A 19,099-nucleotide genomic window follows, 5' to 3' on the forward strand; every position below is an offset into this window, starting at 1 on the left:
AAGTTACTCTCATTAGGGTTTGAAGTCAGGTCAGTGCAAAAAGGCCTAAAGTGCGATCTTGAAAATATATTTTAAATAAGTATATTTAAAAATGACAACTACAGTTTTTTTTTTGCCTTAGTTGTTACAAAAGGGTGAGGTTAGTGTACTTAAAAATGGATGAAATTGGGGTCATGAATATTGTTACGATACCCTTTATTATTTGACCTGATACCAATTTTATCACCCAAAAATAGTTGGGGGCACAGGTCCCTGCTAGTGTTACTGTTATTTTGTGGGTCAAACGCTGAACAGTTTGGGAACCACTGATCTAGACTGATAAAACTGAAAGTGAAGACAGAAAAAAACAACAACTAAAAATGAAGTGAAAAAGGATAACAGGAGCGTAAAAAAAGGTCACCCAACAAGCGTATTTTAATGGTTGATGTTAGGGATGCACAAATATAAAGATTTCAGCTGATAATAATATCCAATATTATTACTGGTGTTATGGCCGATAATCGATATTTACCGATATTACACAAACCCAAAAATTATTTATATACATATACACACAAATATACTTGTCTTTTTTTGATATCATTAAAAAATGACCAAACGTCTGAAATGGCTCTCTACATCAGTTATTCCTGGCTGTACAGCATCACTATCATGATCAAACAGATACCACTCCACCAACCATTTCCCCTCCCAAAACAGAAACACAAAGCAAAAAAGTGGGAAATCAATTTCAGACATTAATATCGGCCCAGTTTTACTTACTGGACCAATACCGATATTCTAAAAAAATTACCAATATCAACTGAAGCCGATGTTAATGCCGAAATATCATGCATCCCTAGTTGACAAACAAAAACAAAATGTTTATATCTTTTTAAAGATTAAATATATATTTTTGTGATGTAACCCTCAAAATTTTCACTATTACAGTAAAATTTGCTTGACGTTGAAAACTATAATTTAGCAGCTATTCTAACCCCCCTTCCTAATCTCAATTCTTTTTTCGCGACACATTTTTGGATGGTTTCTCCACATGAAACATGCTACGCAAATTAAGTTATTATTTGTATAAAAGAAGTCAAAACCAGTGAGAGGTCAGAGAAAATAGATGTTCACACATCTCTGCCTCCATCCATCCCCTGCTTCCCTCCATCCAAATGGCAGTCGCCACTATGAAATCTTCTGTAATTGAATTTCAGATGGCTCCTCTTATCAAATCATTAGCTAAAAAATATCTCTTTCAGAGAGAGAAGCAGAAAGGGAAATTATAAGGGGAGAAAGACAGGAAAAAGGGAGAGAAAAAAAGGAGAGCGGAGCAGAGAAAAGCCAATGTGGAGGAGAGGGGGTGGATAAAGAGGCTCTTTTGTGTGGAGTCAGAAACTCATTTTCTTGTGCGTGGCTGAAAGGAGGGGAGAGAGTGAAGTGATCATGCCATCCACAGCTCTCCCTCCCTCCCCCGCCGAGCGCTTCATTGTGGCGGAGTTCGACTCCTGTAATCACTTGAGACGGAGGGCGGCTGCAGGAGGAGAGGAGGAGGAGAACGGGAGCTTGTTAGCACATTAGGAGCTGAGAGCAGTGCTGGGATCGGTGTGTGTGCTCTGCAATTCTTGTATCCAAAATGTGTGTTTGTACTTTGGACTTGCATGTAGGAAGTCTGACAGCATCCACACCCCCCATAACCTTATTTAATTATCAATACGGCAAGTACAACTGGAGAATCAGATAGCTGACACCAAATATTTACATTAAAAATAACAAAATGGGGGATTTTAACCTAATTTTCCAGCTCCTCATACATCAGCTATAACTCTGATCTAGTTTAAATGAGGAAATTCTGCTAATTTTACTTACTTTTTTACTTATAGCTACTTAGATACTTTGTATTATTTTAGAAACTTATTTATCATAGAATTACTGGATTCTGATCAAGTTTACATTTGAGATAAACGTCAAATCACACAAGGAAAATCAATTAGCTCATGCTTGAAATTCAATATTTTACATTTTAAACTACAGTGGTTTGCAAAAGTATTCATACCCCTTGAACTTTTCCATATTTTGTCACATTACAACCACAAACATAAATATATTTCACTGGAATTTAATGTGAAAGACCAACACAAAGTGGTATACAATTGTGAAGTGGAAGCAAAATTTTACATGAATCAAAACATTTTTTACAAATAAAAAACTGAAAAGTGCGACGTGCAAAAGTATTCAGCCCCCTTTTCCCTGAGTGCAACCAATTGCATTCAGAAGTTGCCTGATGACTGCTAATGACTCAAAAGGGTCCACCTGTGTGTAATCTAATCTCAGTACAAATACAGCTGCTCCGTGACGGCCTCAGATGTTGGTTAAGAGAATATTGGGGAGCAAACAGCATCATGAAGTCCAAAGAACACAGACAGGTTAGGAATATGGTTTTGGAGAAGTTTAAAGCAGGCTTCGGTTATAAAAAGATTTCCCAAGCTTTGAACATCTCACGGAGCACTGTTCAATCCATCATCCGGAAATGGAAAGAGTATGGCACCACAGTAAACCTGCCAAGACAAGGCCGTCCACCTAAACTTACAGGCCGAACAAGGAGATCACTGATCAGAGAGGCAGCCAAGAGGCCCATGGTGACTCTGGATGAAATGCAGAGAGCCACAGCTCAGGTGGGGGAAACTGTCCACAGGACAACAATTAGTCGTGCACTACACAAATGTGGTCTTTATGGAAGAGTGGCAAGGAGAAAGCCATTGTTAAAAGAAAACCATAAGAAGTCCCGTTTGCAGTTTGCCAGAAGCCATGTTGAGGACACAGCAAACATGTGGAAGAAGGTGCTTTGGTCAGACGAGACCAAAATTGAACTTTTTGGCCACAATGCAAAACGCTATGTGTGGCGGAGAAAGAACACTGCACATCACTCTGAAAACACCATCCCCACTGTCAAATATGGTGGTGGCAGCATCATGCTCTGGGGGTGCTTCTCTTCAGCAGGGACCGGGAAGTTGGTCAAAGTTGATGGGAAGATGGATGGAGCCAAATACAGGGCAATCTTGGAAGAAAACCTGTTGGAGTCAGCAAAAGATTTGAGACTGGGGCGGAGGTTCACCTTCCAGCAGGACAACGACCCTAAACATAAAGCCAAAGCTACAATGGAGTGGTTTAAAAAAAAGAATATTCATGTGTTAGAATGGCCCAGTCAAAGTCCAGACCTAAACCCAATTGAGAATTTGTGGCAAGATCTCAAAACTGCTGTTCACAAACGCTCTCCTTCCAATCTGACTGAGCTTGAGCTGTTTTGCAAGGAGGAATGGGCAAGAATTGCAGTCACTAGATGTGCAAAGCTGGTGGAGACATACCCTAAAAGACTTGCAGCTGTAATTGCAGCAAAAGGTGGCTCCACAAAGTATTGACTCAGGGGGGCTGAATACTTTTGCACGTCGCACTTTTCAGTTTTTTATTTGTAAAAAATGTTTTGATTCATGTAAAATTTTGCTTCCACTTCACAATTGTATACCACTTTGTGTTGGTCTTTCACATTAAATTCCAGTGAAATATATTTATGTTTGTGGTTGTAATGTGACAAAATATGGAAAAGTTCAAGGGGTATGAATACTTTTGCAAACCACTGTAAATCCACATTAAAGTGATCTAATCTAACTCTTCCACTCTACTCACATTTGTCGTCTCTTTATATAGTAGATTCTTCAATAAAGCTGCTCTCGTTGACATAATTTTCTGTTTTTGTTGTTGGAAAACGAGACTGAAATTGTGACTGAACATCAGCCCATTAAGACTATATATTTAATTGTGGTTGCTTTTAAAGCACTTTGAGGAGGACGTTCCACTCGATGGGAAATAATGGCAACTCTTCTTTTGCACGACGTAGTAAAGAGTTKTCCGTTTAAAGCAGCCGTTCACTTTGGAAAACCAAAACATTAAATCACAGCTTTTAGTTCAGGTTCCTCGTACAAACTTGTTGGCTCTAAAAGTTGGAAAAAAGTAAAAAATATTTAAGATGCTTTGTCAGGCCTTTGCGATACGTTAGGAATTCTTCCATCCAGTTTTATCTTTGCAAACATATAAAATAAAACGCGTCCCTCCTTACGAAGCAGCTGCTTTGTATTTGCATAAAGTGGGACAAATCCTGCTGTGACAACTTGGTGATTTTCTTTTCTGAGAGGCGCAAAATTATGTTTAAAAACAGGATAACTGGAACATTTTCTAAAGTCCACGTTGTCAGAAACACACAATCTCACTCAGCATCTACCAAACACACACACACACACACTATCTGTCCCATCCACCCCAGGCTTTGGAATAGACAACAGAGAGAAGGACATCAGAGGGATAATACAATTGGAAAAGCTTAACAGCGTGTAATGATAAACCTGTGCGTGTTTGTGTGTGTGTCTGTGCCCAAAGGAACAAGTTAATGGGTTTATATCTTTCTGTGATAGCAATGATATGGAGGCTTTGTGATTTCATTATGAGTGTGTGTGCGTCCACGTACGCCAAAGATGAGGACAGAGATAAGTTGGCCTAATGCACGACTTATCGTTGGTGGACGGCGGGCACGAAAAAGACACACACAATCGCATTTCCCCCAATTCATCTGCTCTTTAACCCGATGTAGAGGGAGAGACCGAGGAGAAAAACAGATGTGATACATTAATTGGCCCCTTGTCACCCCACTATTTCACCTTCTGACGTCCGTATGTGTGTGAGCACACGGTAAGACCTGCACCGTCCTCTCCTGCAACCACTGGGGAGCCCTAAAGCTGCCAATTATAACGCACACACACACAGAAAATATCACAACCACACACGGCAGCGGCGTTGGTGATTGTCACCCAGGCCATAATAATAATTCTCTTATTAAGGAGACAGATTCTGCTCTTATCTCCAGGCGGTGTCCACACACACTTAAATCCATACATACACACTGATATTAATCCTCACAACATGGAAATAAGAGGCGACAAAAAGCCAAAAGTCAGGCCTTGGTTCTTTTGTACAAATGTTAAAGTCGAGGCTGCTGATCTTCCTGCTAACAGCAGGTTTATCAGTCACATTAAAACGTACAATAATCTCATAAAAAAAATCACTTTTTAGTGAGAAACATCTTTTTTATGTTGAAGTTAATGGGACTAATGGACATGCTGATGCTATACGCCACGTGTCAAAATAATTTAGCGCTTTTCTTTTTCAGCCGTCCTGTTGATTTGCTCCTGTGTTTAAAGAGTGACCCAGTTTGGGTCAAGCTTCAGCTGTTTGAMTTGACTTTGGTACAGAGAGGAGTTCATGGTGCACAAGTCTTGTGATTGCAAAACAAGTCTCAAATCATCCCCCACCACTGTGCTCACAGTTAATATGTGCTTTATTTAGTTTTATCTACCTGGTTATATAAAGGTTTAAATATAAAACACAAACACATCAAAATAAATAAATAAACGGTTGAGTGTTACAGCTTTTACTTTGACAGGCTGCTTCTGGAAGCGGGTGGTTTTGTGTCAAAATATGTCAAGATATTAAAGCATGACGGAAAGGGAAACTAAGATAGACAGACATGCAACATGTCAGGTGGTTTGAAACATGTAGTCAGTAGGGGTGTCCCGATACATTTTCACCTCCGATACAATACCAATATTGCAGCCTTGAGTACCGGCCGATAACGATATTGACCCGGTACGATATCCAAATTATACATATATTTACAGGGTTCCTACAGCTTAAGGCAAGTTCCTTTTAAGACTTTTTAAGAACTCTTTAATGTCACTTGAAATAAAATTTAAGACAAACTTCCCACTTAAAAAAATAATAAAAAATAAACGACAATTTTGTCTAAATGTTTATTTTATTTAATAGCTGTGAGAGGCAAACAGTAAATTATTTAAAAACATCAATGTTACCAATTATTTTAATATTTGAGACCAATCACAATCATCCTACTTACAATGTGTTAACATTTTTAAGACCTCTGAAAGATGGATTTTAGAAATTTTAAGGATAATTAAAGCCTTACTTTTGGATTGATGATTTCAATGCCTTTTAAGACTTTTTAAGGATCTGCAGGAAATCTGTTTTATTATGTCCTGATGCAWCTCAGTAATCCAGGTAGAACAAAAAATAAATCGTAAGTCCTCTGGAAGAACCCATTCAGATGATCTACTTTTTTCATACTTTTTTGTAGTATGGAATCTTACAAAGTCCTGATCAAGTCAAACAGTGAACAATAGTAAACAGTACATATGAGAAAAATTACCAATTTATTATTAACTAACAGGTTACATATTGTTTTTTTTACTTAAACATAAGTATATAAAACATCAATAAATCCAATAAAAACAAACTATATTTTAAAGTGTAAAATAACTATTCAGGTCACTTACTGTAAGTTATTCATGCTGGATCCAAGTGCTGCTGGATAAAAATCCTGGAGCAGATGCTGAAATGGACTGCTTGTTTCAGAGATTTTAGATGCAGGCCGACATAATCAGATACTCGTTTTTTGGCTAATGTCGGACCGATATCCAATACTGATATTGAATTGGGACACCCACACTTGAAATAAGCACAAAAAAAAGTTTTGATCAGTGCAGGTTCATCGTCAACAACGGCAGCAAAACCTGAAGTGTTATTCAAGTAATCTGTTGGAAATTTCTATATTTTTTCATATTGCAATATATATTGCAAAGTTAGAAAAAACTGCAATGTCAGATTTATCCAGTATCTTGCAGCCCTACTCCAGAGCTTTCAAAGCACTTGTTTTAACGTTTATTGATGATTAACTAATTAATACAGCTGATCAGAAGCACCAGGCTGCTGATTTTATTGAAACTCAACCTGTACACTTCAATTTATCAGCTTAGTAATGCTGATTATTTGATTGGCGGTTATTCATAAAACCCTCAGTCCTTCAATCTCTGTACTTTCTCTTTAAAACCAAATTCAAAATGACTATTAGAGCTCATGATACCCAGTCTGCTGTGCTGCACTTTCTCAGACTGGGTCATCCACAAGATCCCCTCTTGAATCTTAAACACCTTGTCACATAAAATACGTACATCCACACACGGAGCCACAAAGTGCATTCACACACCAACACACACACACACGCTGCAGATTAACTTGTTTACCAGTCAGAGGGGGGTCTGCTCCAACAAGGTGTGATCGAGCCACTGATGGCTACAGCTCATGTGTCTGCACAGCCCTCGGTGACAGGCACGTACGTGTGCACACAAACATGCACACAAACAGATATTTGGTCACTCAATCAAAACGGGACGTACATTTTTTCAGAAACTGAAGCTAGCAGACGACTAGCGTTAATTGAGATTGTGCGACGCTTTTCTGGTTTTTATCTAAAAGTTGTGTCTGTGTGAAACTTAACAGCCCAGAAAACACATTTGAACAACTGTGTGATGTTTTCTGTGTGACGATTTCACTACATGATGGATTCAATTCTAGCTTGAGCTCACTAAAGATGACGACTTCTACACAGTTAACTCGATATATTGAGAAAATGATTTCCAATCGAAGCAGATTAACTTGTATAAACATATGAGGTTATAATCTGTGCCTGTTGAGTAGACCGGCACCCTCAAAGCAACACAAACACACACAGAAAAACACACACTTTTTCCCAAAGGAGATGGGGAAGAGATTAGCTGTGACCTCTTCCCCTCACCCTCTTCTTTTCATTTCCTCTATCCACTCGACAGGAAACAATTAACCAAAACCAYATCCCTCCTTCAGCCTGCAATCACACAAACCAATATTTAATTTTTTACCCTGACTAATAACCAGCTCTGTAACCTGACCCTCGTCACGTCTTTGAGAATTACATTACATACCGCTCAGGTTACGATGTTTTTTAATTTTAATTTTTTTTGCTTGTATAGCAGCCTACTTAGGGGAGATGTGGTTGTTTGACATAAAGTTTGCAAAGAGTAACTTGTGACAAATCACACAAAAAATGTTCACAATAAATGTATTGTTATTTCAACATACAGGTCTATTTTAGGCTCAACTTGTATATTTTCATAGTTTCTCACTTTAACTGGGTTAGTTTAACTAATCTTGATTAACTTGTTGAATACACCAACATGCAGGTTTAAATTAGTCTTTTTGTTGCAATTAAATTAGTTTTTCTTCATTTGTAATAATTTCTTTGTGTTTGTTTTTCTAAAATGTGATTTTTTATGCTCAACTACAAAAATGTGATTTTTTTAGCTTGTGTCAGTTTTTTTCTAAATAAATTCTGACAAATAAACGAAGATGAACGCATCAGTGTGCCTTTCTTTCACATCGAAGGAAACTTTCGTGTTTGAAACATGGAGTTTATGGACGCCACGACCCCATTTCAGCAACAGCAATAAGAAAATGGTGTTTCTTTTCTTTTTTTTTATCCCTTCGAGGTTCTGCCCTCACCTTTCTGTCATGGTGAGAAACACACACACACACACTCCTTGTCTCACACAGCAGATTGTAGCCTCACTTGGACAATGAGCTCTATTGTGGGAGCTGTCAAAGAGAAGCCAAGCAGGCCGCTAGGCGTTTGGCTGCCATCGGTGTGTGTGTGTGTGTGTGTGAATATGGGGGATAATAGCGCTACATGCCCAGAGCTGCCATCATTTCACAGGGAACAGAGTGTGAAAGAGAGGAAGAGCTGGTGACACACACATGCACACAGACGCAGCACTGCTATCATCCTGAGCCATATGCTGACCCCAGCCCCAGTGAAGCTATCTCTGCCAATCAACTACTAACGGGGATGTCCCACACGTACATTAATCCTGAGAGCGAAAAGTGTACACAAACACCACCGTGCGCACCAGCATGTGCGGATAGGTGATGTATATTTGAAAGCACACAAACACTTGCTGGCAGGTYGCTCGTCTGTGTTTGTGTAGCGGCTTCGCATCTTTCCAACATTGTTTTCCCAGAAGCACAATCACCCAGAAGCAGATTGAGGACTGCCACGGCTGTCACACAAACACACACATTTTAAACACTAAAACGCAAAATTACACGTGCATCCTTACAGACAAACGATGTAATTTAACAGAAACATCTTTAAAACAGGTGAATGCACACGTTGTATCTGCATTTGCAGAACTCTGATCACAACGGAACAGAAATCTGAAGGACAAAAAAAGAAACGGTGTCACTTTTTTTTATTACTTTTATTATACACGTGTCAAAATTCTGGTCTAGATGCACCTGAAGCCACATTTATTTTAATGAGCCGAACTAAACTATTTTCAGCATTAGCTTTCAGAAGGTCTGCTGCTGCCTGAGGAGTGGTGACACTAATATATCACTCAGCGGGCTGCGCCTTACTTTCATCTGCTCTAATCTGTGAGTTCAGCAGGGTTTACTGATGGTAGTCTGCTACCCCACGCTGACCGCAGAAACGCTGCGGTGCGTGTTTGAGTCATCCGAGGGCACGGGAAGTTCTTAACCTGGTGAAGGCGGCATTTTCATCCCCACGTGAATGCAGAGTGGGGAGTTTTGGATTGCCTCTCTTGCTGCAATGAGCTGATATGTGTGATAGAGCTGTGCTCACACACAGCTGTCCCAGCAGCCTGGCACTCTGAGGGAGAGTGYTGTGTGCTTTTTGGACGGCTCTGGTCATGGTGAATGAAAGATCAGAGGGAAGAGGAAAGGCAGATGGACCGCCCCGAGGGCCAAGAGACAGAGAGAGAGGGAGGGAAGAGGGCAGACAGGAAGAAAAGAGGAGAAAAATGCCAGTTATCATTGACATACTTCACCCCGCCAACCTGCCCTCCATCTCCCCGTTACCCCACTTGTTTTCTGGATCCTCACAACGCAGCACAGTGAAGGACGAGCCATCTCACAGCTTTGTGCAGCACTTGAACGATTTATGCAAAAAGACATTTAAGCCTAACGCGTAATGAGCTATAACCTACAGATATGTCTGCTTAATACTACTGATTATATTTACCTTTAGAGTTACACATCTCTGTTCTTAAATTTAGTAGTTGGTGCACTAAATAAACTTAAGATGCAATTTATTTCAGTGGATTTACAGATACTGAGCTTAAACCTGGTGTTGTAGTAGCTGAGCTTTGTCCGTAACGCATCTTTGTTTAAAACCTTGACATAAACTGATGGAGTCTGTTAGCTAAATATCTCATTTAGCACTGTATAGATGAAAGTAGCACATGATATGCATCGGTTTTTAATGTTTTATATGTTTCTARAGAAGTTTTTAGGTAAATATCCTTTGTTTCTGCTCCCGTTCCTGTTTATTATTTTTTTTATTCAATAACCATTTTTAAAGGATTCTTATGACATCACTGCGAGTTCCTTTTAAGGACAATTAGATGTCACAAACAAGATAATAAGAGAAGAAAGAAGCTGAACGAGGAAAGGAAAATAAACTAATATGAGAGGGATGAAAAACAGACAACATGGACAGAAGGAGAAATATAGAAAAAGATTCACTTAGATAAGAGTCGTACAGTCGGCGGAGGTAATGCAGGGGCAGAATATGGAGAAATGATGAAGAGCACAGAGCGATAAAGAAAATTTAAGAGCACAACAAGGAAGTCAGATATACAAATCCAGGGAGATAAAGTATAAAAAGAAAGAAAAGCAGAAGAGGACAGAAAAATGGAGGGAGAGGTGGTGATGGAGGAGAGGAGTGAGTGTAGCAGAGAGATGGGGAGTCAATAATGACTGATTACTGTAATTCAGCCTGTCAGAGACATCGACCTGCTGCTACCGTCGATCAATACACACCAGGACACTCGCAGACACACACACAAACACTCAGGAATAAGAATTAAAGAGACGTGTGTGTGTGTGTCATCACATGTACACACTCGGTCTGTAAAATCTCACACAAAAAAACATAAAACTGAGCACACACAAGCTCAAACATGACCATCAGGCAGGAACTACAGAAATCTTAGCATTTTGAGGGTTTCTTTTTATCTAAGATTTGATGACTTTATGGAGGAAGGAGATGAGATCAGAAGACAACGGTTGAGAGAAAATTCCAAATAAATGGGAGGAAGTGAAATAAGAAAAACGGGAAAGAGGCAAAGTGAGTAAAGCAGAATAATCTGAGTGGACGGAAGGAACCAGAGAGATGSAGCTGGGTGAAAACAAGATTATAATTCTTACACAATCAGTTCTTGTTTAGTAAATCAGTCTCAAAATAAGATCAAAAAGACTTTTGGCTGGATGTAAGATTTTAAAACTTGGTAAGGTGGACATTTTTTGCAGTGAGAAGGGGTTCACAAACTTGTCTCGACTTTTTAATGTGCCAAAAACTCTTCTTTTTACGTCTTTTCTTAAACATATCCTGCAGACAATTTTACYTTTATTACTTATGATTTAAATTTTGTTTGTGTTCAAATCAATCCTACCTCACATGGTAACAAAATTAACAAACAATGCTTATATTCACAGCTCCATGACGAACATTTAACATATTCTAAGAAAAGCTTATAAGATGGATGGAAACAGGTTTAATGAACTGATCTGTAAATCCATGAATGTGTGAATTCACACAAATTATTGTCGCAGTTATAGAAGTTGTCACAACTGTGCAATCGAGCTTCAACCATTTGAATGCAAAAGAAAGATGTGAAAAAGAAGAGACAGAAGCAGGGACGCTGTCATTATAGGATCAAATAGCTGGAAATTCAATTTAAAGGAATTCTGATTATAATTCAGAGGGTCGTCTCGTATTTACAAGAATCCTTTACTTCACAACTCACTGTCTGTTTAGGCACCTTTTGAAGAAACGCACATTAATCTGCATGGCCTATTGTGAACGCAATCGCATTATTGAACATGTGAGGCGGCAGCGCRTTGCTGTAATCAACGTGCAAGTGTCCGTGTCTGTCTGTGAGACTGCAGAGCAAAGCCTCTCGTTTAGAAACAGACCTATAGAGGAGATCCATCGATAAGTATCGACTTCWGGCTTCTTCAAACCAAACTACCGTCACATCGTATCAAGCAGAGAAACAYGCAAACCTTCCTTTCCTTCCTTTCACACGTTTGATGCTCACACCGATCATCCCAACGTTCTGCTCTAAGCTGTGCACGGTACAAATTCACACTTGATGTTTAGCAACTCTTTCACACTACAGCCAAAACATTGCTTGATGTTGATTTGCTTTTCTTAATCCTCGAGCAGAGCAACAACAATTACAGGAAACGTACAACACAAAACTTAAAAAAGGAAAGCAAAAATCCACAAGGCGGATTGAGGAACATTGAGACAATTAGATTAGAAACAAAAATCAAACAGGATGTTCTAGACCAGGGGTCTGCAACCTGTGGCTCTTTGAAGCTTTGACCAAAGCTAACAAGATAATTGTTTTTAATACCCCCAACAGAAAAGACTAGCTTTAGCAGTTTTCCTGACAATTTGTCTGCAAATATGTGTTCAACAATAATACAAATAAAAGAAGTGATACATGTTTATGAGATCATACATGAACATGATTTTTTCTTTAGTCCTAAAGTGTAAAAATTATCTAACAATGGCCGGAAGTGTCCCCTTCAACAAACTCAAAGTGGCCCACGGGCCACATTTTGACAGAGTTTGGCCCTTGGCTTGGGCYAAGTTTTAAATTTTGGCCCCCCTTKGTTAACTGAGTTTGACACCCCACCGTTCTAGACCTGTGCAAACCTGCTAGTTTTTAATGAGGCCATGGTCAGAAATCTGTCTGCATCTGATGGAGAGGTGTTCCTTTACACAGTACAACTGTCATTAAAAGTAAACCTGCTTTATCATTTTTGTAATATTATTACAAAAGTTTTGTTTAGTTTACAACTGTACAGATACAACATGGGTACTTTACACGTGGTGTAGCTGAGCTCAAATGAGGACCAACTTTTAAGAAAAATCGCCTACCTTCGCACTTATAATCCTCATCTTTGGCATTCTCATTGCTGATGGTTTCAAAGGATACAAGTTCTGGTAGAGAGGAATGAGGGATTTGAGGGCCCGACTTGCATTGATGGCCGTGGCTCGAACCATCGTGGGCAAAATCTTCATGTCCACGATGGCACCGTCAAACAGAGGACCAAAGAACAGCACCTGCAAAAGAAAGTTAACTAAATGTTAGATACTACGAAAAATAAACAAAAACAGAAATATCTTCTGGAGCCTACCAGTCAAATAACAACTGAGACAACAGATTAAAAAAAGATACAATATTCAATTCAGCCAATGGCTTTCTGATTTAATTCAATACTTTGCTTGTGGAATTCACCTAAGAGAATAATAAAGCTCTGATTGAGTTTGTTTGTAGACCAGGTCTCAAAGCCAAGCCCTCTATGGTTGAATACATGGGCTTTCAGGACAACAACAGAAGCRATATCTTATCTAACTTGTTCTTGGATTCTTGATAATCCAATATTTTTCCTTGCAGAATGAATGAAAGAGAATATGATTATGTCATTAGTGCTGTGGTATCTATGTCACAGAGAAAAAAAAGCAGCTTTTTATTGCGTTAGGTCTTGTTTGAAATAGAGTTATGCCATCAGTGCTGCGGCATTAATGTCTGTGTGTTTTAGAACGATACATTAACCAGATCAGAACGACTCGGGGGCAAGACGTTCTCCAGGATCGTTGGTAAATGTGGGCGCATTTCTGTGCGGTCCACATAAATCTATGCAGGAAAACACAAACTCACTCGAACATCAGAAATACTTAGGCACWCTAGAATATAAACACAAAGCTCCAGGTAAAGTTTAACAACTTTTTAGGTTAAAGGTTCTCCCTATAGAACTTTAACATCTAACCCCTGTGGGTGAAACAAAAAGGAACCAAGATGATGAAGCCCCCCCACCAAAAAGACCCAGATTCCTGGGTAAAAAAATTCCTGTGGCTGAAACACATCCTCAGAACCAGGCCACTACAATTACACTGATTGGCCAATGATTTTCACAACAATTACAGCTTCACTAAAGGTGGCTTGTCTAGTTATTACTGATTAGAGCGGTGGGGGATTAATTACCATCCCGGATTTTAAACAACCTGCTGTGTCAGCATGTCTGAGTTTCAGGAKTCTAAGGAAACACTGGCATGTAAAGAGAACTGTACARAAGATTGGAGAAACTGCATTCTTTTGATTGCTTCAACGCTTTTTACCTCTGGCTTTTTGAGTATTTGGATGGAATACATGTGGTTCTTTATGGGGTAGATGATGATCAAAACGTCTCCAAATTCAGTGGGGATGATTCCTCGACGGTAGTCTCTGGAATGTTCTGACCAAATGATGTGGACCTCATCGTTGCCCAGGTGTCTGAGCTGAAGCGAGGGAAGGTGAAGACAAATGGGAAGCAGAAGAATATTAGAATCAAAACAGGAAAAAAAAAGAAAAATAAAAAGCATTTTGCATCAGCCTTATTTGATTCATAAACAAAAAAGGCTTCAAACAAAGAGCTGGACGAGCTGTATCCATCATAACTCAAGGCTTCAGATTCTGTGTGTGTGTGTGTGAGAGAGAGAGAGAGAGAGAGAGAGAGAGGTGCCTGGCCCTGAGTATGATGGAGTGAGTATGAGAAGATGGAGAGTCGACGACATGACAGAGTGAAGCCCTGGAAAGATGAAGTACAAGCTGGAAGACAGATAGGATTGTGTGTAATGCTGAACAGTGGTGTGTGTGTGTGTGTGTGAGGTTCGCATTCACTCAGCAGGTTCCAGTCAGAGCTGGTGACAGCTCAGTCATTAACCTTGATTTCTGCCAACACACACACACACACACACACACACACACAGCTTCCTCACGCTCTTTACTCTTCTGATTTGTCAGACACCTGGTGATGGATGTCAGTCTTGGCCGCAAAGAAACAGAATGTCATTTCCTTTTAAACAAAAGCTAAAAAAAAAAAAACACCCATAAAATCTGTATAAAATCACTGTTGTACACTTCTTACGCGAGTGTGTTGAAGTCTTCATTTTTTAGATTTCGATTCCAAGCAGACAAATTTTCTTGAAAACTTTTAGAATGGACTTCATTCAGGCTTTTAGGCAACTTGGCAAAGAGAATCTTTACTTTTTTAGTGATATTTTTACTAGCAGCGTGAAACAATAATAATCTGGCATTAAAAAATACAATAACAACATTTAGGACCTACAAAATGATCCCAAAACTTTATTAGCTGAAAACCTGGAATATCTTCAGACAATGTTCAGTGTTTGCTAAAACAGAAAAAGAAAGGAAACTGGGCAGAGACGGTCAGAAGAAGTGAGGCTTAAAATAATATTTTCAGCTGATGAAAAGTATGAAAGTTTTATCGCTTAAAGAAAAAAAGAAAAAAAAAAGCACAGAATACTTGAAACAGGACTGGAAAGAGGCATCATCATTTAGCCAAATTTTTAGCCAATACCTCTGAGAGAATCAAATTGTTGGTGTTAAAATTATAATCTTTGTATCCCAAACTATATTACTTTTTGTATTTTCTTAATAAAATAAACAAAAAAATGGGAACAAAGTGCGCCTTTAAGACTGGCTGGTGTTGGTAAAAAAAAATCCAATAAAGTTGGGGCTTTTATGAGTTTTACATGTCAACAACATTGAGTTTAGTCATTTTATCCACTTCAGAGCTGATTTSTTACAACACCACGTTGCAAAAACAGAAATTTGGACAAGAGCCCTGTGAAGGRCTAAACTGATTGTGTTGGTGCAGCAGGATGATAGATGATAAATGTCTGCCAGTATGTACATGTGCTTGTGTGTCACTTTAACCTCTTTACGGAMACATTTGTCAAACTGCATCTGTTTGTGTGTAAACCTGTGTCTGCGTGTCTCTCTGCAGCATTAACACAAATTTATTGCCGAGTGGTTATTTGTGCAGACCGATGTTAATACAACCTTTTGTAAATGTGTGTTAAACAGGTTTAGGTGTGTGTGTGACTATGCATGTGTGACAGGGAGTGGGGGCATCAGCTGATCAGTGAGACGGATGGTGTCGAGCCAGACGCCGGTAATCCAATCAGGAGCCTGAAGCCATGTGATAGGCCAAGAAGCAGGAAGTATGATCTGATTAAAAGGACATTACGGCCATGTGCAGGGCACCCAGTGCCCGAGGGTTGACAGGTGTGATTACACACAAACGCAGATATAGACACATACAATAAAAACTGCACGTCTAGACACTGATACAAGCCCCCCAACATGCACAAATACACWCGACTGCTGCATGAGCTGCAATACAGGCTGTTACAGCAGCTGCAGTGAGACTCTTTAGAGATATGAACATAATAAAGAAAATCTATATTTGTATTTATCACAAAGACACAACGCTAGTTTGTTTCTAAAATATATTCCTGTGACACACGAATGCTCCTGGAACGTTATGTCAGCACGGCGCCGGTGTTGGTTTGTTACCTTCTTAGTGAGGTTTTGGTCCTGGTCGTGAGGCATGCGTGTTGACACGTGGTAGATGACTTCAGTGGTGGAGGTGGCGTAGTAAGGCGTCGTCTGACCCGTGCTGCGATTTCTCTGAAGGCCTCCCATGAAGCCACAGTGGGTGGTGAGRTCCACCTAAAGCACACACGCGGGGRATAAGTTAGAAAAACACGGACCACCTTTAAGGCCTTTTAGGCACCAATTCAGTTCAGACTGTCCTAAAATTCTAAATTTAAATTTATTGTGATAAAAAATATTCTGTGCACAGTTGTTTTTTTCTGCACAGTGCGGCACATTTCAATAATAGAAAAGTTAGGTAAGAGGGGTGATTTTAATGTAGTCACATCAAGGTCAAGAATATTTTAGTCTTACCATTTGAACATTTTATTGCAACAAACATGACCAATTAAAATACTACACCTCAGTTTTTATGGCTTTTAGCAGATTTTCTTGTTTTATGCTCATTTTTGTTGTCGGGAATTAAAAAATTAGACCAATAAAGGATGACCTAACAGCGCATGAATGGAGATGCCTGATTCAAAATATAACAAAAWTATTAGCTACATTTACTTAACTCATAAATAAATAATAAATCTATAATATTCAATACAATAAAATGTTACTATCTTTAACAAGTTTAACTATTTTTATTATTGAATTGGGGTAAGTACATTTAATTCAACAAACTCCCAAAGTAAAGACAAAAAAATAAAAGTATGTGAGCAACTTTAATCTTACCTCCCAGCCGAGTCCTGACACGAAGTCTTCATAAGCCTGGCTGCCTGCTGTGTTTGTTAATATGGAGTGTTTATCTTCCTGACCTTCAGCCACGTAAAATACTGCTATTTTGTGTGTCTCACGGCTGAAAGGCAAAAACACAGAATAAGAATGGCTCGCGTGGCAACAACAGAGAGTTGAAACACCAGCGCTCAGAAACGAATAATTTAAAAGTTGGAGTGGAACGGAGAACGCAGCGRCGGATAAAAGCGCTCACCACTGACGTGAGTCCAGGTTCTTCAGCTCTCTCAGTAATTTCTCATTYTTCCTCAGCAAGTGAAAGTTACTCCTGTAAGACACAGGTGATCAAATCATCACTTTGTGTATTTAAATCCTATATCTGCTAATCTACTCCCAAATATGAAGATGGAGACACTAACAGGTGAATAATAGGTGCTGACTTCTGGAAGGCTATGGAGCCAATCACAAGCCTCAAAATTTTGTAAAATCCACAAACATTTGTCTAAATCTACATTAGCAAACTGGAAGGTATCTAAAGCCATGAGAGTTCATTAGAAACAAAAATAACAGGTTAGTTTTTGTTGTTAAGTCAAGTAATTAGGTTTCTTCTTTTCATTCTTTATCTCAAATCAAGTTTATTTATAAAGAATTTTAAAACAGCGGCTGCTGACACAAAGTGCTGTACATAGAGGGTCAAAAACAATAAAACAAATCAACACAAATAACACTAAATAGCAATAAAAACAAGCAAAAAACAAGCCAGTGAATAAAAACAAGTTTTAAGATTTATTTTAAAAACAAGCAACGAGGAAGCCTGCCWAATGTGTGGGGTAGCTCATTCCAGAGCTTCAGAGCAGCAACTGAAAATGCTCGATCCCCTCTGAGGGTTCGCTTTAGTCCTTCGTACTTTAAGGTACAACTGATCAACTGACCGGAGATACCGTGCAGGGGTGTAGGGGTGGAGAAGCTCGGAGAGGTATGGTGGGGCATGGCCTTGTAAAGATTTAAAAACAAACAAAAAAAAACTTAAAAACAAACTCTAAAATGCACAGGCAGCCAGTGGAGGGAAGTCAGAATAGGTGTAGTGTAAATGAGCAGCAGCATTCTGAACCAACTGGAGCTGTGCAACGGAGGACTGGCTAACTCCAAAATAAAGTGCATTACAGTAATGGAGCCGAGAGGTGATGAAGGCAAGGATTACTGCTTCAAAGTGCTGGTGTGAAAGAAAAGGCTTCACCAGAGCTCCTACAGTTTAAGACATTTTAATGCCAAGTGAAATTAATTTTAAGACCAATTTCATAATAAACACAAATGACAAAAAAATAAAGACTGTGGCAGAAACTCCTGAATCAAAGTATTTTTGGTTGAAGTATTCAGATATTGCTAATAGACCAATTGTTTTTATCCATATTTAACTGCTTTTTTATCAACTATAGCAGAAACATTGTTAGCAGTCAGTTTTAAACTTAATTTAATTTCTGGAAATTCTCTAACAACCCAAACCCTTAGGACCCACAGTGGRGTCTTAACCCCAATTTTCTGAAGATGAAACCTTAAAGTGCCTGTGACACCAATTTTTTTGTATGAAAACTGAATGCATTTTTGGAAAGACAACATTATTAACATATTACAAAACAAATTTCACATTGCTCAGATGAACAGTTATTGAGATATTTGCATGTGAAATAACAGGAAGTGATGTCAAAGGGAATGTCTGCATGTGATATTTAAAAAAATAAATGTTACCAATTATTTTAATATTTTAGGTGAATTACAATCATCCTATTTACAATTTTTAACATTTTTAAGACTTCTGAAAGATTGATTAAAGACATTTTAAGGTTAATTAAAGCCTTATTTTTGGATTGATGAATTCAATGACTTTTAAGACTTTTTAAGGATGTGCACTATATGTTCTGTGAGTTGTTTGAATGATGGGGTGGGTGTAGTATTTCTTCTGGGATGGG

At 38.8% G+C, this 19,099-nt stretch overlaps 1 protein-coding gene across 6 annotated transcripts in view; it reads right to left on the reverse strand.

Moving 5' to 3' along the window:
- The window catches only part of ralgapa1 (Ral GTPase activating protein catalytic subunit alpha 1), a 64,480-nt gene that overhangs the window by 10,452 nt on the left and 34,929 nt on the right, over positions 1 to 19,099 (reverse strand). For all 6 annotated transcript variants that reach the window (XM_014022372.1, XM_014022373.1, XM_014022375.1 and 3 more), the window contains 5 exons: positions 17,389 to 17,460; positions 17,133 to 17,256; positions 16,374 to 16,529; positions 14,132 to 14,290; positions 12,948 to 13,075 (listed from right to left, as the gene is read on the reverse strand). In XM_014022372.1, the coding sequence (XP_013877826.1) occupies positions 12,948 to 13,075; positions 14,132 to 14,290; positions 16,374 to 16,529; positions 17,133 to 17,256; positions 17,389 to 17,460 (639 nt within the window). The remainder of the gene's footprint in view (positions 1 to 12,947; positions 13,076 to 14,131; positions 14,291 to 16,373; positions 16,530 to 17,132; positions 17,257 to 17,388; positions 17,461 to 19,099) is intronic.

This window comes from Austrofundulus limnaeus, unplaced genomic scaffold, assembly GCF_001266775.1.
Source record: "Austrofundulus limnaeus strain Quisiro unplaced genomic scaffold, Austrofundulus_limnaeus-1.0 Scaffold327, whole genome shotgun sequence".
In the NCBI taxonomy this organism is placed as follows: Eukaryota; Metazoa; Chordata; class Actinopteri; order Cyprinodontiformes; family Rivulidae; genus Austrofundulus; species Austrofundulus limnaeus.